Below are 26,651 nucleotides of genomic sequence, written 5' to 3'. Positions count from 1 at the left end.
ATGGTAACCAGTAATCTTTTTGCTGTCTCTATAGTTTTGCCTTTCCTAGGATGTCACATATTTAGAATCATACAGCCTTTTCAGATTGGCTTCTTTCACTTCGTAATACGCTTTCAAGTTTCTTCCATGTCTTTTTCCATGGCTTGATAGCTCATTTGTTTCTAGTGATGAATAATATTTCATTTTCTGGATATACCATAGTTTATCCATTCACCTACTGAAGGGCATTTTAGTTGCCTCCAAGTTTTGGCAATTATGAGTAAAACTGCTATAAACATTTGTGTGCAGGTTTTTATGTGGACATACATTTTCAATTCATCTGAATAAATACAAAGAAGTGCTGAATTGTATGGTAAGAGTATGTTTCATTTTGTAAGAAACTGCCAAACTATCGTCCAAAGTAGCTGTATCATTTTGCATTCCCACCAACAATGAATGGGAGTTCTTGTTGTTCCACATCCTGACTGGGTTTTGATGTTGTCAGTGCTTTGTATGTTGGCCATTTTAACAGGCGTGTAGTACTATCTCACTTTTGTCTTAATTAGCATTTCACTGATAACATGTGATACAGACTTTCTTTTCATATGGTTCTTTGCAATCTGTATATCTTCGTTGGTGAGATGCTGCTTAGTTTTTGCCCATTTTTTAAGCAGGTTGTTTTCTTATTGAATTTTAAGAGTTCTCCATATGCCCAACAATAGTTGTTTCCTCACATCTTCTTACAGTAATGATGGGAGGAATACTACAGAGTGGGAGGGTCACCAGTGTTTCACATAGAATGTCTTCCTTTTTCTACTTTTTCTTTTCTCTATTCTCTACATCCTGGTCAAGGGGGAACTTGTGCTGAACTAGGTTAGGTTAAGATGTGAAGTTTTCGAAACAGTTGTAGAAACTCAGCATTATTGATCAGCATAAGAACCAAAGGCAGACTGAGTACAGTGGCTCATGCCTGTAATCCCAGCACTTTGGGAGGCCAAGTTGGGTTGATCGCTTGAGTCTAGGAGTTGGAATCCATCCTGGGCAACATGGCGAAACCCTGTCTCTGCAACATAATTAGCCAAGCAGTCCCAGCCACTTGGGAGGCTGAGGTGAGAGGATCACCTGAGCCCAAAAAGTTGAGGCTGCTGTGAGCCAAGATCGAGCCACTGCACTCCAGCCTGGGTGACAGAGTGAGACCCTGTCTCAAAAAACAAAAACAAAAACAAAAGGCTGCCTAAATGATTCATAGCATCCAGTCTGTTGTTCCCAGTACACTACGTAAAATTGCAAAGCAGGCAAAGTCCTCCTACATCTCTCCCTTTCTCTCATTTCCTCTTTCTGATTTTGTTGACATTCCACCCCACCCCCCTTTACAAAGGCCCCCATTTTTCACTTTCCCGCCACCAAGCTTCTTTGCCTTGAGGCTGAACTCAACCAGGTATAATCTTGATTAAATAAATGTGAAACTATTGTGATTAAATTATTGTGTGAGATGCTATTTGATGTAGCTGTTTCTGGAGTGTAAGTGTGTGGGAAGAGATGCTTATTAGCCAGCAGTCTCTAAATAGCAGATTGCTTGGCTGGGGAGTAGGGGGAAAGAGTTTGTTGAGACTCCTTTTGAGCAAGAGAGAGACTTGGTCTGCATCCTCAGTGTGGTGGGGAGTCTTTGAAGTGTTAAAGCCGGAGAGTGACTTGATGATTTTTTAAAATAAAACTGGAGAGAGGCAAAATGAAAGCATGGGCAAATGTGCAATCAGAGAGATATAGCTTAGGCAAAAAATGATAAGGGCTTATATTAGGATGATAGTAGTATTGATAACAATAATAAAAATAGTAATCACCATTTATATAGTATGTAGTATATATCAGGCAATCTTTTTTACATTCTATTACCTCATTTAACCCTCAACAACAGCCATATGAAGTAGGTATTTTTATTATCCTCTCTTTACAAATAATGAAACCGAGGCATAAGGAGGTTAAGGAACTTGCCCACTACTAGTAAGTTGGAAAGCTGAGATTTGAATTAAAGCAAGCCTAGGTGTAGAGTCCATACTCTTAACCATAACTCTCTACTACCTGTTTAGATTTTAAGGGAAATGGATATATTCAGGATATTTTTTGGAGGTAGAATCATCAGAATTAGTGATTTATTGGATGTAGTGGGTGAGAGAAACAGAAAAACAAAAAAAGAGAATAATTAAGATAGCCTTCCTGGTTTTGGCCTGAGCGACTGAGTGAATTAGATAGTGCTATTAAAGAAAATGCTGGTGCTTTTAAATAAGATGGGAAAGCCTAGGAGAAAAACAGATTTAAGGACAGAGGTGGGAGTGAAGAGAAATCAGGGATTCACTTTTGGCTATGTTAAGTTTGAGAAACCTATTAGACATACAGTTGGAGTTGTCAATCCTGGAGCTCAGAGGAGATGCTTTAAATAGAAGTAGAAATTTGGGTGTCATCAGTCTGTACATACCATATGATGCCATGAGACTGGATGGAATGTCATACGGCATAGAGAATGAGACTTAGTAACAGGACTTGAGGAATTCCAGTGTAAAGCCACTATTATTTTTAATGGAAGGAGTATTTTTTGGCGTAAATACCGGAAACTAGACGTAGTAAGACACCTCTCAATCATATGTTATGCTTTAGTGCCAAATAGAAATGAAAGTTATGCTCTAGTGCTTCAACCAATGAATCAACCAAGATGTATTGAAATATTGTGCTGAGTTCTAGAAGGGTTACAAAGAATGAAAAGAGATGGTTCATGCTCTCAAGAAGTTTTATAGTTTAACTTAGTAGTCATGCCACATAATGCTAAAAGAATAAAAATACAAGACGGTAACTGGTCAGAACCCAGTGAGTGCTTCTGAAAAAAAAAATACTCTGAATTTAGAAAACGGGAATGAAAACAGTTTTCTCACATGAGATGGGCATGAAATAGATTGTAAAATTTAGAGAGGCAGAGTGTGAAAACGTACGGCTTGGGGCAGAGAGTGAGGAACAATGCTAAGAGGTAAAGAAGCAGCTCCTTGAGTAAAAATGAGGTGTTAGGTTAGATTTAGTTAAAGGAGTTTATTTGAACATCTTTGCTAATATAAATGTTTAATGCTGTAAATTTTCCTCCAAGTGTTGCTTTAGCAACAGCCTACAAATTTGGATATATTATGTTTACATTTTCATTTAGTTTAATATTTTCTAATTTCTCTCTAATTCTTCCTCCGTTCATGGGTTATTTAGAAGTTTGTTATGTAATTTCTAAATATTTGGGAATTTTCTAGTTATTATTATTTTTTTTTTGAGATGGAGTTTCGCTTTTGTCACCCAGGCTGGAGTGCAGTGCCACAGTCTTGGCTCACTGCAACCTCCGCCTACCGGATTCAAGCGATTCTCCTGCCTCAGCCTCCCAAGTAGCTGGGATTACAGGCATGCGCCCCCATGCCTGACTAATTTTGTATTGTTGTTAGAGATGAGGTTTTACCACGTTGGTCAGGCTGGTGTCGAACTCCCCAGGTGATCCACCCACCCCGGCCTCCCAAAGTGCCGGGATTATAGGCGTGAGCCACTGTGCCTGGCCTAGATACCTTTTGTTATGGTTTCTAATTTAATTCCATTGTATTCAGAGAGCATATTTTCATTTCCTCATTCATACCCTTTGTGTTATTGTTGTCATACGTTTTACTTTTACATATTATAAAGCCCACAATATGTTACTATTTTTGCCTGTGAGTTGTCTTTTTTGGTAATAAAATATATAAAATAAACTTTACCATTTAACTTTTTTTTTTTTTTTTTTTTTTGAGACGGAGTTTTGCTCTTGTTGCCCAGGCTGGAGTACAATGGCGCGATCTTGGCTCACTGCAGCCTTCGCCTACTGGGTTCAAGTGATTCTCCTGCCTCAGCCTCCCAAGTAGCTGGGGTTACAGGCATGTGCCACCATGCCCGGCTGATTTTTTTGTGTTTTTAGTAGAGACGGGGTTTCTCCATGTTGGTCAGGCTGGTCTCGAACTCCTGACTTCAGGTGATCCGCCCGCCTCAGCCTCCCAAAGTGCTGGGCTCACGCCAGGCCCCATTTAACCATTTTTAAGCGTACAATTTTTTTTATAGTAAGTACATTCACAATGTTGTACAACCATCACCACTATCCATTTCCAGAACTTTTCCATTATCCCAAACAAAGCTCTATTAATTAAACAGTAACTTCCCATTTCCCCCTTCCTCAGCCCCTTGTGGCCTCTATTCTATTAATACATTTTGTTTCTATGAATTTGCCTATCCTCAATACTTTATGTAAGTGGAGTTATACAATACTTGTCCATTCATGTCTGGCTTCTTTCACTTAGCATAATGTTTTCAAGGTTGATCCATGTTATAGCATGTATCAGAAATTTCTTCCCTTTTAAAGGTGAATAATATTCCATTATATGTATATAACAGTTTGTTGATCCATTTATTGTTGATGGACATTTGAGTTATTTCGAACTTTTGACTATTTTGATTAGTGCTGCTGCGAACATTGGTATATAAGTATCTGTTTGAGTTTTTGCCTTTGATTCTTTTGAGTATATAACTTAGAGCAGAATTACTAGGTTGTAATTAACTTTTTAAAACCTGTTTTTTTGTTTTTTTTTAAGACAGAGTCTCACTCTGTCACCCAGGCTGGAGTACAGTGGCACGATCTCGGCTCACTGCAAGCTCTGCCTCCTGAGTTCAAGTGATTCTCCTGCCTCAGCCTCCTGAGTAGCTGGGATTACAGGCATGTGGCACCACGTGTGGCTAATTTTTGTAGTTTTAGTAGAGACGGGGTTTTGCCATGTTGGCCAGGCTGGTCTCGAACCCCTGACCTCAGGTGATCCGCCTACCTCAGCCTCCCAAAGTGCTAGGATTACGAGTGGGAGCCACTGTGCCTGGCCTAAAACTGTTTTTAAAAGATTAGCAATAAGAACTATATTTCATATTTACCCACATTTTTATCATTTCCCTATGTAGATTTAAATTTTCATATAGTGTCTTATTTTTTATCCATGAAGAACTTTCTGTAATATTTTATAGTGTAAATCTGCTGGAAGTGAATGTTCCTATGGAAAAGTTTTTTATCTTACCTTCAATTACAAAAATTATTTTTCCGGCTATATAGAATTATGGATTGGTGGGGTTTTTTTTTCTTTTAGTACTTTAAATATATTACTCCATTGTCTTCTGGTAAGCATAGTTTCTAATGAGTCTGTTTCATTTCTATTCTTGTTCTTGTGTATATAATATTTCATTGATGCCTTCACATTTTTCTTTCTATTTTCAGTTTTCAGCAGTTTGACTATGATATGCCTACATTTTTTTCGTCGTAGTTATCCTTCTCTAAGTTCTCTTGGATCTGTTGTTTGTTGACTTTGATTAACTTTGGATAAAAAAACAGTTTTGAAATGTTTTTTCAGCCTCATTCTCTCTATTCTTTTGGTACTCCAATTACATGACTATTATGCTGTTTGATATTTTCTCCCTTGAGTAATTTGTTGTTTTTTTAAATACACTCCTTTTTCTCCTGTTTATATATCACTTTGGATAATTTTAGTTTGCTCTGTCTTCAGAATTAGTGATTATTTCCTTTGTTGTACCCAGTCCACTAGTTGAAGGAAATCTTCATCTCTGATAACATGTTTTTCATTTCTAACTTTACATTTTCATTTTTTTATAGTATCCATCTCTCTGCAAGCATTCTTCATCCACTGTTATATGTTGTCTACCTTTTCCACTAAATACCATACCATTTAATATCTTCTTCTTTTTTTTTTTTTTTTTTTTTTTAAGAGATAGGGTCTTACTCTGTTGCCCAGGCTGGAGTACAGTGGCACAGTCATAGCTTACTGCAGCCTTGAACTCCTGGGCTCAGGCAGTCCTCCCACCTCCATCTCCAGAGTAGTTGGGTCTATAGGTGTGCAACTACACTTGGCTAATTATTATAATCATTTTTTGTAGAGATGGGGTTCTATTAAGTTGCCGAGGCTGGTTTCAAACTCCTGGCCTTAAGCGATCCTCCCACCTTGGCCTCCTAGAGTGCTGGGAATATAGATGTGAGCCACCACACCCCACCCATTTAACATCTTAATCATAGCTATTTTTAAGTCCCTGTTTCATAATTATAAAATCTGGACATTTTGGGTCTGGTTTCACGGACTGCTTTATCTTTCAATGATGGCTCATTTTTTGCTTGTGTTTTTGTACGTTTCATTTTTTAATTGAATTTTGGGCATTGTATGTAAAAGAATGTTATTCACTGAGGTCAGTGGTATATGTGTTCTGAAATGGGCCTGGCTTCTTCTGTCAGGCCACTATTGTTGGGGGTTGAGACAGTCTAGTCAAGAGTTGGGCTGACTTTGGTTTTTGATGTTTTTAGTGTGCCACTTCAAATTCCTTAAGTGGTAGAACGCCATTACCTTATTACCTTGAGCTTTGCGTGGGGCCTGGTGTGCCGGAGAGTTTTTGATGGTGTTCCTGTTCTACTGTCTGCTTTCAGCACATCCTATACTCCCGAGTCACAGAGGGTGCCCCCTTCTGCCCCCCCCCCCCGCCCCACCCCCGTTACCTTGCTTTTTCTCCAGTGGTAGACTGCTGTTTCTTGTTTGTTACTCAGTTACTCAGTGTAAGGCTGTTGGCGGGAACAGAATGGTTTCTTGGTTTTCTCGTTCCAATCTCAATATTAAGCAGGCCATATGCACCAAAGCCTTAGGGTAAGACTTTCTCAATATTCCTGCCCCCGCCCCCATAGTAACTGAACTTCTACCTTGTATCAGTGCCAGGTTCTTGGTATGAATAGGTTTCCTGTCCCATTCCCTGTAGCAGGTCCCATCCCCTGTAGCAGGTCACTTTTGTTTCTACCTCTCCTCTAACGTAGTGGTTTCCCTGAGACTATGCCAGGGAAGGTTTCCTGCCTTTCTCCTAGATGCAGATGGGGTTTGCTTAATATGAGAAAGGGGTCTGTGATTCTGGCATGTTATTTTTGTGCCTGTTTCTTCACAGCAGTCAGTCATCACCTGTACGCCTGTACCAGTGAGAAAGGTTCTTTTAGGTCTCCTGCCTGTATGCTTTCTCATGAACACTGAGTAGAAGCCTCTAGAGAAGAGCTGGTGAATGGTTGTGGTCTCTTCTTGTCTCCCAGGCTTGTAGAGATTCTCAACTGTCATACTAGCTCACACCCAGTCTTTAAGAATTGGTTAAAAATCTAGTTGTTTTCTTCTTACCCACTTTCATGGTAGCCATCTCTTCCTTCTATGCTTGGTCAGTTATGAAAGAGTTCATCTGTCCTGTCTCTCCTCAGAAACACTTGTTACCCTTTGAAATTCAGTTCACTTGGTTGCTTTGCAACCTCAACTCTCTGATGGACTAAAAAATACATATTATTTTTTAGATTATCCATTTTTTCCCTAATGTTTGTAATGGGAAGTGGTGATGTTCTATTGTGGCTTTTAAAATGGTAAATAGACCTCTAGAGTTCATTGTCTAACTAGATCATGTTATTCCTTGTCTTTAAAAGTCCTGTACCTATCCTTTTACCTTTAGGGTGAGGCCTAAATCCCTTAGGCTGGCCTGCCAAGCCCTTTGTGATCTGACTCCTACCCATCTTGTCAGTCTGAGCTTGCACTGCAGATGTAGGGGCCTTTATATTTCATATCCGACTACATCCTAACGGTTGAAAAAAATGCTCTCTTTGTGTGTTTTATTTATCAATGCCTGAGAGTCATCTTGCAACCTGTAATGGGTATTTCCTTCTTGTAAGATGTGTTAGGATTCTGTTTGTTATCTCCCTTCTGCATATGTAAGCATAAATCGTGGTTTTATGTAAGCAACATAAGTGTTTATGTAAGTGAGGAAGGAACAATCCAACAAAACAAAATATTGTTTACAAATTAGTTCAATTATTGATGCTGTTGATCTTGGCTAGTGATTAAGATTGGCAAAGAAAATAAAATTGTTCCTGAATAGGTCTTGAAATCCTCATCTTTATCTGCCAAACCATATTGCAAATAGGGTCAGGTGTTGCATGTATTACCTAGCATTTCACAGTCAGTGTGTTTAGGTCACTGTGCTAAATATTGACTCCCTTCTAAAGTGGGTTATCTTCTGCATCCAGCAGCCTCTTCCCTTTACCTGAGGGTGCTGTACAAAAATATTATTTATAATTTTCAACATGTACTATGATGTGAAAATCTTGGGAAGCACCAGACTGGAGGATTTCTTACATCTTTCCAAAAAAATGTTATGACTATTCATAAGTTGGGAGTAAAGTAGTTGCGGGATGTTGGTAATAATTATAATTAACACCTTTGAAGTGGTTAATACGTGCCAGGCACTTTGCTCAGTACTTTTCTTGTATCATCATTTCATGCTCACATTAATTCTCTGAGGTAGTTGCAATCATCTAAGACACTTATTTAAGGTCGTCATACGGTTAAGTGGCGGAGCTGGGACAAGAAGTCAGGTTAGAGTCCAAACTTTTAACGGTTATGATTTACTTAACCCTACATTATTAAATTATTCCTGATTTATTCTCTCAGGTTTTTCCTCTCCTTGAGCTTTGGGTACTTGCTGATAAGAAATTGTTTCTTATTGCTGTATTAAGTGATTCTCCTGACAGCAGGTGAATTCATAGAAAGTGACCTGTAGAAAAAAAAAATTCAAATATTATGGGAAAAATCAATGCCTCTCTAATTAACTGGGATTTTCTGAGCACTGAAGAAGGACCTGGCACCCACATGGCAGGCAAAGTATGTTGAAATATGCGTGGTACAGAGTGGGAGTGTGGCTGCTCGGTGTTCATGAAGTGCCCAATTTGTGACATGTAGATTTTCTTGATTCATTCATGAAGTGATAATGTCATTGTTTTATCAAACATCTGTGCAAGAAATATCAGAGAGCAAAAGGTGTCAGAATCATTTATTAAAGGTAAAGGTCAGTGCTAAGGTAATCTGAAAGCATCCTAACTCCTTCTGACTTTAAAGAGGATTCTGAATATTGAGTAATATTCTTTCATCACCTTTCACATGCTGTAGGATGCTGAGATACTCTCAAAGCCCCAGAGCTAATCTCTTGCTAATGTTTTGACTTTTGTATGAGTATAATGAATGCTTTGTTTGGAATTTAAAATATTTATATTTATTTATCAATTCTAGGTTGGTGATGTAGTAGAAGTACAGGCAGATGAAACCTTTCCCTGTGATCTTATTCTTCTATCATCTTGCACCACTGATGGAACCTGTTATGTCACTACAGCCAGTCTTGATGGGGAATCCAATTGCAAGGTAACAGACTAAACCTTACCTAAACATTTTGATCTCAGGATAGTTAATCATACAATACTGCCTCCCACCACCCTCTAATCTTTTATTTTTTCTTATTTTTATTTTTCTTAGGTTTTGTATTTGAAAACAGCTGTTATATAATTGTTTTTTAACTTCTAAGCAAACACTCATCTTTGGATAAAAGGGTGGTTGGTAATTAGGTGTGGAGAAACTGAGCCCCAAGTAAAAGCTCCCACAATTTTTATAGCACTGCTTGAATTTAATATTGACACAGCCTATTTAATATTTAGACTCTTTAAAATGGGAGTAATCATAGGCTTAAACTGTGTAACTATACAGATAGCTTCATGTATGCTAACCTTACAATTTGATCTATTTTTTTTTTCTAAAATGTTGTATATTTTCATTAAAAATGTATATTCTTGGGATATAAGAAACCTAACCTGGAGTAATTTGATTCCTATTTAAAAATAACTTAGGGCTGGGTGCGGTGGCTCACGCTTGTAATCCTAGCACTTTGGGAGGCTGAGGCAGTCGGATTATTTGAGTTCGGAGTTCGAAACCAACCTGGCCAACATGGTGAAACCCTGTCTCTACTAAAAATACAAAAAAATTAGCCAGGCGTGGTGGTGGGCGCCTGTAATCCCAGCTACTCAGGAGGCTGAGGCACAAGAATTGCTTGAGCCCGGGAGGCGGAGGTTGCAGTGAGCCAAGATCACGCCACTGCACTCCAGCCTAGGTGACAGAGCGAGACCCCATCTCAAAAAAAAAAAAAACCAAAAAAACGGGTGTAGTTTGGAAAATGTTTGCTTTATAAGTAAGTAATAAAGCAACGTTTTATGTACGTATAACAAATTATAACTCACTTATAATTATAAGTGACTTAAAGTAAATTTGGTCAAATGGGGGTAACTTATTTCCCTCATATACTTTCTGGCACAGTCGGTTTTCTTGGCCATGGTCCAGAGCTCCACAGGGCATGAAGATGTATCCTCTCTATGCTGCCTTTAAGGAGGGTTACTGTAGTGATTCACCGCTGGCTATATCCTTGGAGGGCTCCTCTGTTTGTTTATTCCACCTGGAGTTGAAGACTAGGACTCAGTATGTAAAAAAGAACCTTTACCTATTGGATGACTAATTCTGTATTTCAAAAGCATGGTAATGACCTGCTTTTAACCTGTTCAAAAACAAAGTTACAATTTAGGGATATAAATCAAGAAATCTACATAAAGATTTACTGATAGTGAAAAAGTTATTTGGAGTAAGAAAACTTTCAGGTAGTTTCTTTTTTCAGTTAAGTTGTTCTGATCAAATCAGCTAAAAAGTACAGAGGTTTTCAAAATCAGGAGTTAGTTTTAAATGTAGTTCAGACATTGCCGTAATATTCCCCCAAGACGATGACAACAACTTTCTCTTCTGCCTCAGTGGTGAGCTCTTTGCATCTGCTTTAGCCCTTGTTTGATGATTTATAAATGGGTTTATTGGCACCTGCCTTGAGTTCTGGATGAATCAAGTGCATAATATACACTAGTAGAATATTCTAATTATCTGACTATTGCAAGACACATCATCTCCCTGCCCCTCGTACAAAATGTATCCATATTGAACATTTTCAAGATCATTAATTAAGCTATTTGTGTACTGGAACTATTAATGATTTTTTCTTGCTGTTGGCAAAATTTTGGCATTTTTGTGACCAAAAAGTTATGTTCAATTCATATGTGTATATCTCCATTGCCCATACACTATAGTGAGCAAAATAATAAGTCTCAGTTCGTAAATAGGAAAAAAAAATGTATTAACTTTTTCACGTGGTTTCAGTTAATTATATGCATGTTGTGAATAGAATCCTCTCAGCTGTCAGTGTCAAGAAGAGCTTTTAGGTATTTAATTGTCTTTGAAACCCCCCTTGCAGCAGGTTATCTTTCTAATTATTTGTAATATATTTTCATAATAATACCATAAAACTTATTTAGTGGGAAATGTTAATATTTGTTTATTCTGCCAAAGCCTCTTACTAAAACATACTAAATTTGTTCCTGAAGTCAGTTGGGTGTATGATTATGAAAAGAAACAGTTTTTTTGGTTTTCACTTTTTCTTCTGCTTTCAACTAGATACATTATGCAGTACGTGATACCATTGCACTGTGTACAGCAGAATCCATTGATACCCTCCGAGCAGCAATTGAATGTGAACAGCCTCAACCTGACCTCTATAAGTAAGAATCACCTGGTTTCATTTTACGTCTGTTTCTTGGCTCTGCTTCTCTTTGCTAATAGTATTGCAAAAGAAACACCCACCACTTACCAGCCTACTCTCATTTGTGTTTTTATGGGCTATTCCTTCCTTCTGGCAGAAAAATGAATCAAATCAGCCTTGTTCACTATCAGCCCAGGATAAATCATTGTGGGCCCAGGTATCTTATGATTTTTCTTTTATTTTTATTACTTGTAAACATGGCCATATATCAAAATTTTAGATTATGTTACCCTGTAAAGCTGATCTATCAGACTGACACAGTAACCAGAGTTAATAAAAAACAAATCCTTTTACATGCCATCTAACATTAAAGAGAGAAGGAGGATATCCTCTTCATGCAATTAGTAGGCTCTATCCTTTCTTACAATGATCATGATGCACTAAGGATTGCAAATAGGCTATTTCTTGTCCACAGTAAACAGTTAAGGGATGAGTAAAATGATGTAATTTCCTCTATTTTACTATACTTAGGCTCTCTGGAGTAGATTTGCTGATTATTAGTCATTGTGAGTTGTCAAAAATTTGGCATTTGATTTCAAGACTGGTTAGTTTGGTTGATTAGAGCATAGTACTAATGAGGGTAGCGTAACAGGTTTTATCCCCACGTCGGCTAATTAATTTTATCCTATTCTACCATTGCAGATGGCATCCATTACCCATCTTGTTCATGCATGCTGTTAGTCATAATGAGCGACCAAGTGGTTGGATGTAGTTTACACTAACACCTACTAGTGGAAAAACAAAGTATTCATTCTACTTCAAGAACAATGACCTCCCTCCTTCTCATCATTTTTTCTTTCCTTTTTCCCTTCCTCTTCTGTATCCACCTTGATGATAGGAACTAGGGCCAGAAAGTGTAACAGCTATTCTCTGCCTTCAAGGGACTCACTGTGAGCAAAAGAGATAAAGTAATAAAGCTAAACTTATACAAGGTGATAATAGAGGTGAGTGTAAGGTCTATGGAATCGCAGAAAATGGAGTAACTTATTCTGCCTGAGCTAGAGAACAGTATCTATACCCTTGCATATTTATAGGACAGCCCCCATATTTTTCAGCTGCTTTAAGTATGAAGGAGAATGATAGGACAGGGTAGGTTATTCCTAATTTCTTTAGACGACTGAATGCCTTGCTCTGTGCCTTCAGAATACCTTGTACTTCTGTTACTGTAGTGGTAAGCACTTGCGTCGTAATTGCCTATTTACTTGTCTTCTATAGGGCAAGGGGCATTTCTTTTTTGATTATTAGTATATCTTTAGCACTTAGTATAGCACTGGCACAATTAATGTATGATGAATGAATGAGCAAACCTTCATATTTTGTGTATATGCGTAATTTCTATTTTGTGGGGAAAATGCTGTTTACAATGCAGCTTATAAAACACTCATGTTAACAAGGGATTAGGTATTTTTACCTTATTTTGCAGAAATACAGGTTACCATACACCTATTATATTAAGTGGTTAGGTCAAGCTCAATATTGAGATCAACTACAAGTCACAGGCTGGACATTTCCAAGATGGCACTCAAGTGTTCACTGTCTAAGACTAGTACTATGGTTTAAAGAGTGGTTTCAGGACCAGCAGCAGCAGCATTACTGGGGAACCTGAATCAGAAGCCCAGGGATGGGACCTAGAAATCTGTGGTTTAATAACCGCTCCAGTGATTCTGATGCACACTCAAGTGGAAGAACTACTGAACTAGCAGTTTTGAAAATTGTATTTTAGGACCAGAAACCTTTCTTCACACGATCCAAGATGGAAGTTACGTTATTTATATACCTTATAAAAGAGAGAGGTGTTGTGTGCTTGCATGATGTTAAACAGAACTTGAAAATCAATTGACGACGTTTGTTTCTGCTCCTATAATCCCATCATGTTATTTAAAAATTATATGAAAATGTTATACACCTTATCAATTCAACATAACTTTTTTTTCCCCAGAAATATAATAGGCTTTTGTAGTTCATTCACAGTTTTATCTATCTCTGTTTTATTATTTGTATTTTCATTCATTCTCATATTTCTGGTACATGGATTTCACCTGGATGTGGAAAACACATTTGCAATTTTGTTCTTTTTACAGATTTGTTGGGCGAATCAATATCTATAGTAATAGTCTTGAGGCTGTTGCCAGGTAAGTTTGTTGTTTCTTTAATTTGTCCTTTGGTTGCGTGGGGGGGTGGGGGGGGAGGGGTCTATTTTTCTTTTAAATCGACCAAAATAACCAAATACCTTTCTATTATAGAAAGGAATATAGGCCAGGTGCGGTGGCTCACGCCTGTAATCCCAGCACTTTGGGAGGTTGAGGTGGGTGGATCACCTGAGGTCAGGAGTTTGAGGCCAGCCTGGCTAATGTGGTGAAACCCCGTCTCTATTAAAAATACAAAATTTAGCTGGGCGTGGTGGCACACACCTGTAATCCTAGCTACTCAGGAGGCTGAGGCAGGTGAATCTCTTGAACCCGGGAGGCGGAGGTCGCAGTGAGCCAAGATTGAGCCATTGCGCTCTACCCTGGGCAACAAGAGCAAGACTCCATCTTGGAAAAAAAAAAAAAAAAAGGAATATAAAGGTGAATAAGCAACTAACCTTGTGATTGGTAGGGTTATGGTAATAGGGTCTCTGTGTTGTGGGGAGGGGGCTGTTAGAAGTAATGCTTAGGGTTTCAAAAATAGCAGAGCTCTAGACACTTTGGATGATATTCCCAAACCTGTTCTAGCCATGGTATTTATTATCCTCGGTTGTAGAGTGGCTGACAACATTGAAATTACACCTGGAGAACAGTGGGAAAGTAATTGAGAAAGTAAGCAGTGGGTAAAATGCTGGAAGAACTACCTGGACTTACGTAAAATGAAAGTCTTCATTAAAATGATAATTAAAACTTCAGTAAAATGATAAATTGTATCAGCCTTCATACAATTTATCAAGGAGTTCATACAAAAAGGGATGCTTTCTTTCCTCTTCTATCATCGTATTAGTTACCGCAACTTTTCCACTTGGCCTTTACAGCCACACTCAAAAAGAAGTTAAAGAAATACAGGGTCCCCAGTGATCCCCCAAAAGGAGGGTTTATTCTCTCCAAATATGTCAGTGTATTTTTCCCACCTTGATGTTTGCATTCCCAGTCTTTTATCTGTGACTCTCTGCTTTTGTGTCTTGCGATCTGCTGCTCTGTCCTGTTCTCGTCTTGCTATCTATGATTCATAATCCTTTTATCCCCCCATGTATTTTTTTGCCTCTGTGTGTTGCTGGCTACTCCCGTACTGTGCTTCCATCTGTGCTGTACCCTCAAGTAACTTCAGAATGAAGGACCTTTCAGCTTGTCCTGGGGAGTAAGCATATGGTATAAGTAGACAGATACATTCTGAACCCCTTGGAAATAGGTGTGTGTCAGGGCAAAATCTGTCCCCAGAGTTGTTGATGCTATTGGCTTGTTTGGATAAGCTGTGTTCATTTTTTATTTAGGTCTTTGGGACCTGAAAATCTCTTGCTGAAAGGAGCTACACTAAAAAATACCGAGAAGATATATGGTGAACAATTTTTAAGATATACTTATCAAAAAATATGCTTTGTAAAGGCTGTGAATAAATAGTGCATATTAAAAAGTAAACATGGCAGGTTTGCCATTTAATCTAAACCTATATTTGGATATTGGGAATTTATAAGGTGGTAAACTAAGAAGAAATATGACAAATACTCTATATAATTAAAATTATACTATAAATGATATACAACTGGTGAGTGGAAGAGGGCCTAGATTTCCTGCTTTTATAGGCTTAAAAATTCATAGAGCCAGCTGTGTGAGGAGTTGGTTGACAAGTTCTTAGTTTTCATTATATTCTGTAATTTCTTAGGAGTTGCTGTTTACACTGGAATGGAAACCAAAATGGCTTTGAACTACCAAGGGAAATCTCAGAAACGTTCTGCTGTTGAAAAGTTAGTATGAGTATGCGCCACAATTTATTTAGTCATTATTGATTAAAATAGTTACTTTTCTCGGTAATTCCAAGTAACAAGCATAACAAAAAACAACATCAATTATAATAGCAACTACTATTATAAGCACTTGTTTATGTACCAGAAACTGTGCTCAATGATTTGTATGTCTGATTTGGTTTAGTCCTCTGAAGAACACTGTGAAATAATTCATGTTAACCTCTCCACTTTACAGATGAGGAAATGGTCTTGGAGATGGTATGTGACTTACCTAAGCTCACATAGCTATTAAAGGGCAGAATTTACCTGAACTATAAATTCATTCCTTTTTGCTAGTGGAGTCAATAGTTTGGAGTCCTTTAGTTGCTATATGCAAGTTGGTTCTATAATATAGATAATAGTCTCCTGGCACCTATTGAAGCATTACCTGGTAGATCCTCAAGCCAGGTGCCACAGCCATAGACCTCACCCTATATTTGGCATGGATAACCAGTACATCACTGGCACCCTTTCCGTAGCTCCACTTTCAAACTGAAAGAACCTACACCGAGCTTGAGGATTTCACATTGCTACCGTGCCCTCTACCCCAAACATTTAGGATTCAGGGAAATGGAGACAAGATACTCCTTCTATAAGGGTTGAGTAAGTAATGGTGTTTGTATGTGTGCATGTGTGTACGTCCCCTGTCACTTTACAGGAACCTTACTAAGGTGTGTTCCGCTAGTCAGCCATTGCACTTGGGAGAGCATTGGTGGTCAATAAACAGTTCATGGCCAGCTTTTCATTTTGCCACTTGAAAGTAATGCTCCAGCTATGATAACTGAGGTTCACACACAAAGGCTTGTGCTATAGTTATGCGTCGTACACAGAAAAAGCTTTAGATGACTCAGTAGTTTAATTCATATCTGGCTGATGTCTTAAGTATTAATAATTAGGTGGTTTTAAAATCCATGCTGTCTTATTTTTCAGATCTATTAATGCTTTCCTGATTGTATATTTATTTATCTTACTGACCAAAGCTGCAGTATGCACTACTCTAAAGTACGTTTGGCAGAGTACCCCATACAATGATGAACCTTGGTATAACCAAAAGACTCAGAAAGAGCGAGAGACTTTGAAGGTAATTTGTTTTCTGCTGAAAATTGAAACTCTAGAACTTTGTGACTGAGCCAACTTTCACTGAAATGCTGCTCAGGGAAATTGCACCTTTTGTAAGCTTCTGAATTTTCTCTTGATTACATGGTGGCTCTAAGCCAATAAATATTTAAGAAGATTTAGAGGTTTTTTTTTTTCTTTTACTTTAGGCGTCTGTGCTTGTTTTTAGCTCTTTATATAAGAATTTAAGATGAAACAATTTGGCAAGATGCTTTGGCATTTTAATATAAGAGGAGTATGTGAGATGTCACAATAAAAGCATAATGAATGCTTACATACGAACTTTGATCTCACATTCATATCTTAGGGTGGAGTGAGCAAAGAGAACTTAAAGAAGTGAAAAAGTACTGACTGAAGTCGTATATACTGAAGAATAATGATAAAATTGAGGGTGTTCTTAAATATTATTCTCACATACTGTGATAATTTTGATTACAGTGATGTAGTGTTATTGGGAAGTTCCATCTTGATAGTAAGAGCAGTGTTTTCAGCATTGAAATAAAGATGAAATTAATTCTTCCTTTATATTATATTGGTCTGATGGAATTGTATGTCTAATTAGCATGAACTATCTCTTTTATTTTAGGTTTTAAAAATGTTCACCGACTTCCTATCATTTATGGTTCTATTCAACTTTATCATTCCTGTCTCCATGTACGTCACAGTAGAAATGCAGAAATTCTTAGGCTCCTTCTTCATCTCATGGGATAAGGACTTTTATGATGAAGAAATTAATGAAGGAGCCCTGGTTAACACATCAGACCTTAATGAAGAACTTGGTCAGGTTAGAGCATATTTTTTTTTTACTTAAAATAATTTGTCAACATACTGAAAATATCTTTTTATGTACTCTGGATTACCAATATATGTGATCATGTCACATTTGGAAAAATGATTCAGAGAAAATTCTTTAATGCAGGCATGTAATGAAGGTAAGCAGTGTTTTCATAGTTATAGCATCAGTTCTTTTGCTGGCCTTTTTGAGAAGGATGCAATTTATGTATTAAATTTGAATGTTACTGAAATTCTCCTTGGAACTGGGTGATGTTACCTTATTAGCTATTGCTTTGGAACAGGAAACAGACAGTCTTCATGACCATCTATAACCATTTGTGGATAGAATATGGGGTAGCAAATATGGCTCTTTTATAAATGTATTTTGTTCCATAAGCAAAATTGACCAGAGTTGTCCTATTGACATTTTCTTGGTACATTTCTGATCAGGTAGAAGATAGACCTAACAAGCAGAGTTATTTATTCCAGTACAAGAATTTCAATGAAGGGAAAATGTGAGGGCATGCACTCCTCAAAATGCGTTCTTCTTTATATACCAATGTAACCCAGACTGTGACCCCATTCTAACCCAGGTGCATTTATTTTCCAGTGCAACACAGTCTGGCTGTAATTCTTCAAGTGATGATTTCTCGGGTACTTTTCTTATTAGTATTGAGGAAGTTTTCCCCTTTTTTTGATTTTACTCTGTCATGTAATGATCTTTGCGAGCCGAAGGAATTTTTTGGCTTGCATTTTATTCTCATGACATTTAGAATGTCAAGACTGTGGAAATGTCATTTTTGTGACTGGGAGTTCCAAATTGAGTTAATGAAACTGTGTGGCTGGAACAGAGCCTCACAGTTGTTTAAATGGGGCTGATTTGCATTCTCACCTCAAAACTCTTTACTTCCTGACTTTAACCCTCTCCACAGTCCCTGCTTTGTGTTTCTGGTCTTGAGACAGCCTTTGCCTAAATCAAAGTACCCACATGACAACTGCAGTTGAAAGGTAGAAAGGACTCTCCAGATACTATTTTGTTTACATTTGACTTCAGGACACCAGTATCTGAAACCATGGAGTCTACATCCCATGTAGATACGAAGGCACTAAGAATAGGACAAAAATTGAATGGACAAATGGCTTTTCCTTTGGATATTGTTCCCACAAGGTTATTTTGTTGGTGATATGGGCTGCCATACCTGACCATTGTCTTTTAAGCCAGAAGTTTTCATCCAGGGTTAGAGCTATCTGAGTAGAACTGCTCTAATGTCAATAAAAGGCATCAAATTGCAGAATGCATGAGAAAAAATTTCGAGTATACAAGCCACCTTTAGTGAACCCTTCCCTGACAGTTAATTTAGTGGTTCATTCTGGATGCTGAGCAAATCTACCTGTTCTGGATTTAGTGCCTGGCTGTATGTGTTAGCCTACCCAAGGTTAAGCGTGACTAGCTTGGGGCTAGCCTCAACTACTATTACAAATAGAATAGCCATCATTCCGAATATGACACTTAATGTTCACTAAAAACAGAAAACATGCCTGGGTCAGGTTCCGTTTGGTGAGACTCTTATACCTCTTTCAGATCTTCATTTCAGCAGATTCCATATTACCTATGGGAATGCAGTCTTCTTATCATCTAGACTATGTTAATACTGCAGAAAGTAAAGTAGATCTTTGGGTAATGATCTAGTAAATTTGATGAGTGAAAAGAAGTTACAGTCTTCCTTTTAGTCACCACTCCTTTCTCCCATGAAACTTTGCATTTCTAGCTGTGGTTGTCATTTAGTCAAATCACTAAGTTAATAGCCAGACCATCACTTAAGTTAATACAGAGTATAAGCAACTTGCCATTGTTATCAGTTTGCATGTATAGAAATGACCTAAATGAAAGTGCAAAGAAGTCTTGAAATGGTTTCTTAGGCCATTTAGTATTCAATAAACCAGTACACACAAAATTAAGTGTAACCTGTTTTCTCTTTGTTGAGTCAAATTTAAGATCTATGTAACTTTTTATGTTATTAAAGGCAATGCCATTTAATTCCTATTCATACCATTGCAAGCATTTGCTTAACCTCGTTTAATGTGACCCACACTGGGATTAAAAATAGAAAGATATGTTTAGAACAGTGCTTGACATGAGAAACAAAAGGAAGTGGACTGCTCAGCTCAGTTGGAAAATAATGCAGTCTTTGATGATTAGACATCAATCTTTTAGACAACCAAATGATTGTAATCCATATTGAAAAACCTGTGGGGCTACTCTTTATGTCGCCTTCCCATCTTGCAGCTCTGCCTAATGGTGGCACTTTATAGTATAAGTATATATTCTGATTCCAATAATTCAAGCCAGTAGCTGTTATTCACCTTTTACTGTCTGGGATGTGTGTGTGTGCTAGCTACTGTTATGAAGTTAAAAAGAAACCCTCAAATTTTTAAAAATATCATGGAGGAGACACACACATCAGACCTGACTATAGCAATGTGATCATAATCAGAAAAAATGTGGGGCAGTGCAGAGTCTGGTGCTCTTTGATTTTGGTCAAGTGAGCATCAGTGACAGTCACCATGTATATAGCACCTTTTAGGTTATAGATAATTATTTTTGAGCTTTATTTTTTAATCTTTTCATTCTTGTGCAGCAGGTATCGTTAAGGTTAATATTTGAAGTTCATAGAGATAAAGAGATTTTCCTAAGGTCACAGAGTTAGTAGGTGGTGGTGCCAAGATGGAGTCCGAGTGTTCCATTGAGTTGAACCGTATGGTAATTTTTGATCTACAAAATAGATGATTTCACATGTTCAACATATACTTCAGAGCCTTTTCTACGTACAGCAGTTGTCTCACTAAGAGATAGGGAAAAAAAAGTCTTTTTTCTTTTTTTAGAAATTATAGTTTATTCAATGAAATACTAATTAATCCATAAAGGTTATTCTGTAAATCTATATTCTTGACATGGAAATACATATATATTTATATGTATGTGAGAAAAATAGATTATATAGCAAACATAATGAGATTACATTTTTGTTCAAGTGGTAAATACACATTTACCACTCAAAATATTAACATGATTGTTTCTGTATGATGGGATTAATATGTGTTTCAGGGAAAACTCCCAAAATGTGTTTTTACTGTGCTCTCACACCAAGCAACACAGAGACTTCTGTGTCCAAATGTGGGAGGGAGCAGTTTTTCTCACCAACAAACAGTGGACGCCAACTGGGTGTCCTCTAGTTCAATTCTGTCTACCTGGAGATAACATCAGATCCCACAGGGTGAGGGCCCAGTCCCCAAGATTGCCCCATGCCTCCTAGACACCAGTCACAAGTCTGGGCCTCCGGAACTTTTGATCGACCAGCTTCAAGTTGGGCTACCCACAACCCCCTCTTTGGGTTTGATTAACTTGCTAGAGCAGCAGACAGAAGTCAGGAAAACACTTACTTATGTTCACCAGTTTCATATAAAGGATATTGTAAAGGACACAGATGAAGAGACATGTGGGACGAGATATAAGGGAAGGGGTGTTGAGCTTCCATACCTTCCCTGGGCGCACCACCCTCCAGGAACCCCCACATGTTAGTTATCCGTAAGACCCTGTTTTTCTTTCATTATTCTCACATAGCCACTCAACACTTTTGATACAAGATATGTGAAGTTTTTTTCCTGATACACCAAGCAAGCAGTTCTCCAGCAAACACCAGCTGGGTATCTTCCAATTCACTTTTGATACTGCCTACCTAGAGATAGTATATTGTGTCAGATCTCACAGGTTGAGGGCTCAGTCCCATAAGACTGCCCCCCACTGCAGATGCCAGTTGCTAGTTCAGGTTGTAACTTATGCTTCTGATTGAGCAGCTATAAAATGGGGTCCAGTAGTTTACTAGACCCCCTCCTTGGATTTGATTCGTTTACTAAAGCAGGTCATAAAACTCAGGGAAACAGTTGTGTTTACTGGTTCATTATAAAAGGATATGACAAAGGATACAGATGAAGAGATGGGTGAAGTATGGGGGAAGGGGCGTGGAGCTTCCATGACCTTTCCAGGCATCCTTCAAGAAATTTCATGTGTTCAGCTATCCGGAAGCTCTTTGAACCCAGTTTTTTGGGGAGTTTATGGAAGCTTCATTATGTGGGGATGATTGATTAAATCATTGGCCATTGGTGTTAAGTTTAACCTTCAGCCCCTCTTTCCTCCTTACCCAGGTCAGATGTGGGGCCGAAAATCCCAACCCTGTAATCATGCCTTGGTCTTTTCAGTGACTGCACTCATCCTGAAGCTATGTAGGGGCCCTGAACCATTTGTCATTTCATTAGCATACAAAAGCACTCATCACTCTGGAGATGCTAAGGCTTTAGGAGCTTTCTGTCAGGAAACAGGAAGGAAGATCAAATATATATTTATCAAATATATTTTACAATATCACACAAATGATGGCTTTGAGCTTACTGATATAGAGGAGTCTTTTTGGCAAGCTTGAAGAAGAAGAGAGGCTGCTTGAGAGTCAGAGGAAAGCAGCAGCCTCCCCCTTCATTCCTTTCTCTCCGTAAAATATGAGAAGAGTTAAATTAATTACAGTCGATCTGCTTCTCTTCTTTTTCTGAGTATAGATCATATATTAGGGTGGTGGTTCTGTAAATATGATCCTGGGACCAGCAGCATCAACACTACCTGAGAACTTAGAAGTGTAAATTATCTGGTCCCACCTCTGACCGACTGATTCAGAAACTCTGGTGATAGAGCAGTGATCTGAGTTTTAACAAGACCTCCAAGTACATGTGATGCATTCTACAGTTTGATAATTACTGCATTTGAGTATAATTTGTAGGCATATACCTGTGAGATTCAAAGTATCCAGATTCATACTGCCCAAACTGTTTCATATAGGTGAATAAATTGTACTTTATATTTTAAAGCTACCATCTTCGACACTAACAAAAGAGATCCTAATGCTCATCCAAGTGCAGGAGGTAAAATAACCCAGGACACCCTTTAGGAGAAAATGAAGGTTAATAATTTTGATCAGAAGAAAGCCCCAAAGAATTTCATTTAAACTAGAAGAATCTAAATGATACACAAGTAATACCACTTGGATTAATTTAAAGAGAGAGTTCAAACTTGGCTGGCTTAACAGGGAAAAAAAAAAAAAAAGATTGGAATGCTCTATTTGTGCCAGTGCTGCTACCGTGAAAAGCTTTGAAAAATAATTAGAAAGCAACTACTGCTGTAGTTCATCTCTTTTTCCCTTACATAATAAAAACCTTAATCTTGTGCTTAGGCTTGTTCCTGTCAGCCCATAATTTTAACTATTTAAGCATAAATTGCCAAAACGAGGATAAAATTGTGGGTTTCCAAAAACCAGATGTTAAAAATAGAGAAAAAAAACTGAGATAAAATAGAAATGCTCTAAATGATTTATCTTAGTGGCAAATTTATTTCTTGGCTTATGTTTTCCATTATTTATGAAAATATACTTGTGTTATACTTCAGCCTATCTAGTTTCTTTCTAAATTTGGGAACTTGAGTATTTTCAAAATATGTATAGTATAAAGAAAGAAATTTAAGTTATGGTTTAGATCACTATTGACGTATACTGTATCTTCTAATTAGGTAACTGTTAATGTTATTATTAATTCTTGTGTATATTGTATAATGTGGTGCATTTTATTTTAATTCAGTATTTTTATAGAAAATTTTATTTGTAAAAGGGGAAAAAACCTTCATCAGTTTCCATTTTATTTTGTTATATCCCATTTAATTTATTAGTAAATATTTTTAATGGGTAATGTACATACTATCCCACAAAGTATAAGAGTGTGTGTTTGTGTGTGTGTGTGTGTGTGTGTGTGTGTGTGTGAGAGAGAGAGAGAGAGAGAGAGAGAGAGAGAGAGAAATAAGTGGTCAGTATAGTCTTACTTCCCACTTGAAAAACTGACTTATGTAACTTTTTTTACATCAAACAGGTTAACTGGCTGGGCATGGTGGCTCATGCCTATAATCCCAACACTATGGGAGGCCAAGGCTTGATCCCAGGAGTACGAGATCAGCCTGGGCAACATAGTGAGATGCTGTCTCTACAAAAATTACAAGATAATTAGCCTGGTGTGGTGGTGAGTGCCTGTGGTCCCAGCTACTTGGGAGGCTGGGGCGGGAGGATTGCTTGAGCCCAGAAGTTTGAGCTTACAGTGAGCTATAATGGCTACTGCATTCTGGCTTGGGTGACAGAGTGAGACCCTGTCTTTAAAAAAAAAAAAATAGGTTAACTTACATGAGAAGGGCTCTTAGTTTGATAAAATAGTCACTTTTTTTTTTTTTTTCCCCGAGACAGAGTCTCACTCTATCGCCCAGGTTGGAATGTAGTGGTATGATCTCAGCTCACTGCAACCTTTGTCCTGGATTCAAGTCTCGTCAGCCTCCCAAGTAGCTGGGATTATAGGTGTGTGCCACTACACCCAGCTAATTTTTGTATTTTTAGTAGAGACGGAGTTTCACCATGTTGGCCAGGCTGGTCTTGAACTCCTGAGCTCGAGCAATCCTCCTGCCTCAGCCTCCCAAAGTGCTGGGATTACAGCCGTGAGCCACCATGCCTGGTCAATAGTCACATTTTTTTCTATTCATCTTTTATATTTGAGTAGATCTACCTTAGACATGTGATACCATTTTAGTGTCTTTAAAAATACTAATTTATTCCTCATTTGTTTGGTAATATTATCTCTGTAATTCCCTGACATTTGACATAAGTCTTAGAAGAGGTGATTTCCTATGGATATGAAAATAGCTTTGCGTTACAGCAGACTAAAAATTAATCACACTGAAGAAACTAACAGTGTGTGTATGTTTGTGTCCTTGTTTTAGGTGGATTATGTATTTACAGATAAGACTGGAACACTCACTGAAAACAGCATGGAATTCATTGAATGCTGCATAGATGGGCATAAATATAAAGGTGTAACTCAAGAGGTTGATGGATTATCTCAAACTGATGGACCTTTAACATATTTTGATAAAGCAGATAAGGTGCATTTGCGTTATTGTTTTATATAAGAAATCAATCTGTGAATGCATGTTAACGTTCCATAGTAGAAAATTATTTTTAGGTGGGCACATGACATAGACTTTTGTTTGTTTGTTTTTTGAGATGGAGTTTCACTCTGTTGCACAGGCTGGAGTGCAGTGGCGTGATCTCAGCTCACTGCAACCTCCACTTCCCAGATTCAAGCGATTCTCCTGCCTCAGCCTCCCGAGTAGCTGGGATTACATGCGTCCATCACCATATCTGGCTAATTTTTTTGTATTTTTAGTAGAGACGGAGGTTCACCATGTTGGTCAGGCTGGTCTCAAACTCCTGACCTCAGGTAATCACCCCCCACCCCTGAAAGTGCTGGGATTACAGGCATGAGCCACTGTGCCCGGTGACTTTGGAATAACTATTGTTGGCTTCACCTTTCTTGTTTTACTGATACTTCTGAAATGTGTAAATGAGTAGAATTTACAAGTAAAGAGAATTGTGGGAAATGACATTTGGGTAAAAGCTTGCTTGTCTGATCATAATTTTTTGTGCTTTGTCTTTTAAAGTGTAAGCTCCCCCAAGAATGATGTCTGTTCAAATGATTAAAGTCTCAGGAGTGTCTAGGCATTAAATTAACCAGAGTCTCCCTACACTTGAGCTATTGCTAGATTGTGAATTAGTTACTGAATGAAGTCTTTTAGGCCATGAAGAAGTCATTGCTTTGGCTTAGGTGGCACTACAATAACCTCAATGAGTTAACACAGCCTATAGGGTATGCTAGCTGAGAACCAGGAACTCTTATTAAGTACTAGGAGAATATATAGCTGATTTGAGTGTTAGGAATTTATACATATCTGCTACTAAGTTTGTTAGAAGTTATAACATTCTCTCACATTAATATAGTTCCTCTGTTCACTGCCTAGTTACCGAGTGATCAAATTAAAAATAACAATCATTATTTTGTTACTGTTCCACAGAATCGAGAAGAGCTGTTTCTACGTGCCTTGTGTTTATGTCATACTGTAGAAATCAAAACAAATGATGCTGTTGATGGAGCTACAGAATCAGCTGAATTAACCTATATCTCCTCTTCACCAGATGAAATAGCTTTGGTGAAAGGAGCTAAAAAGTAAAGTATACGTTCTTAACTTCTCCTAAGAAAGTGAAACCACAGGAGGACAGAAGTTACTTGTTTTTTTCCGTTTTCTTCAATGACCTTAGCACATACGTCTCCTGTTATTTAATAAAAAACATAACTGCTTTAGCCAAAAATTTGTGGAAAATTCCCACACCTAACCAGTTAAGACCAAAAAGAAAATAGTTACATGTAGGTATTACTTGCCTTACTATTTATGCATGCCAGCCAGAAGTCTGAATGTTCATACTATGTTTTGCAAATAACATAACAGTGGCCACTTTTTGTACAACACATGTTATTTCTGAGGTGCTCCCAGCAATTTTGACATCATTTGAGAACTGAAAGTCTAGTTTTACCCATGAGTTTCAAGATAATTAAGTGGCCAAAAGGTCACCCAGTGTGTTAGCTGTAGAATCAGAAACCCAAATTGTCTTTCCCTTGGTTACAATAGTTGTGGCTGGGCATTGACTTTCTCTGTTACCAGCTTATCCAGAAAAAGAAAGTACGGTTATATATTGAGATCATATGAAAGAGAAGAAAAGCATAAACAAGCATGAATTGTCCCATTGAAAAGTAATCATTCTAGACCAGGTGCGGTGGCTCACACCTGTAATCCCAGCACTTTGGGAGGCCAAGGCGGGTGGATCACCTGAGGTCAGGAGTTTGAGACCAGCCTGGCCAACATGGTGAAACTCTGTCTCTACTAAAAATATAAAAATCAGCCGGGTGTGGTGGCACACGCCTGTAATCTCAGCTACTCAGGAGGTTGAGGCGGGAGAATCGCTTGAAACTGGGAGGTGGAGGTTTCAGTGAGCCGAGATCCCGCCACTGCACTCCAGCCTGGGCGACAGAGCGCGACTCTGTCTCAAAAAAATAAAATTAAATTAATCATTCTTTAGAGATACACGTGGTCTTTTTTATTGTTTTTGATAGGTACGGGTTCACATTTTTAGGAAATCGAAATGGACACATGAGAGTAGAGAACCAAAGAAAAGAAATAGAAGAGTAAGTAGCTCTGTGTTTGATGTTCGTCATTTCTTAACCCCGTAGTCAAATTTAAACGGATTCAGGCAGGGCAGCAGAGGAAATGATGCCACTGAAAATACAAGACTTT

General features: G+C 38.0%; 1 protein-coding gene across 1 annotated transcript in view; it reads left to right on the top strand.

Moving 5' to 3' along the window:
• Window positions 1-26,651, top strand: part of LOC126946749 (phospholipid-transporting ATPase IG) — a 159,714-nt gene that overhangs the window by 116,355 nt on the left and 16,708 nt on the right. Inside the window, exons 6-15 of the mRNA XM_050777417.1 lie at window positions 9,144-9,272; window positions 11,388-11,491; window positions 13,614-13,664; window positions 14,993-15,057; window positions 15,382-15,463; window positions 16,433-16,583; window positions 17,205-17,402; window positions 24,246-24,407; window positions 25,377-25,528; window positions 26,471-26,542. Coding sequence (XP_050633374.1) covers window positions 9,144-9,272; window positions 11,388-11,491; window positions 13,614-13,664; window positions 14,993-15,057; window positions 15,382-15,463; window positions 16,433-16,583; window positions 17,205-17,402; window positions 24,246-24,407; window positions 25,377-25,528; window positions 26,471-26,542 — 1,166 coding nt within the window. The remainder of the gene's footprint in view (window positions 1-9,143; window positions 9,273-11,387; window positions 11,492-13,613; window positions 13,665-14,992; window positions 15,058-15,381; window positions 15,464-16,432; window positions 16,584-17,204; window positions 17,403-24,245; window positions 24,408-25,376; window positions 25,529-26,470; window positions 26,543-26,651) is intronic.

Source organism: Macaca thibetana, chromosome X, assembly GCF_024542745.1.
Source record: "Macaca thibetana thibetana isolate TM-01 chromosome X, ASM2454274v1, whole genome shotgun sequence".
Taxonomy (NCBI): Eukaryota; Metazoa; Chordata; class Mammalia; order Primates; family Cercopithecidae; genus Macaca; species Macaca thibetana.
The sequence above is the reverse complement of the archived record's forward strand: the minus strand, read 5'-3'. Positions and strand labels throughout refer to the sequence as shown.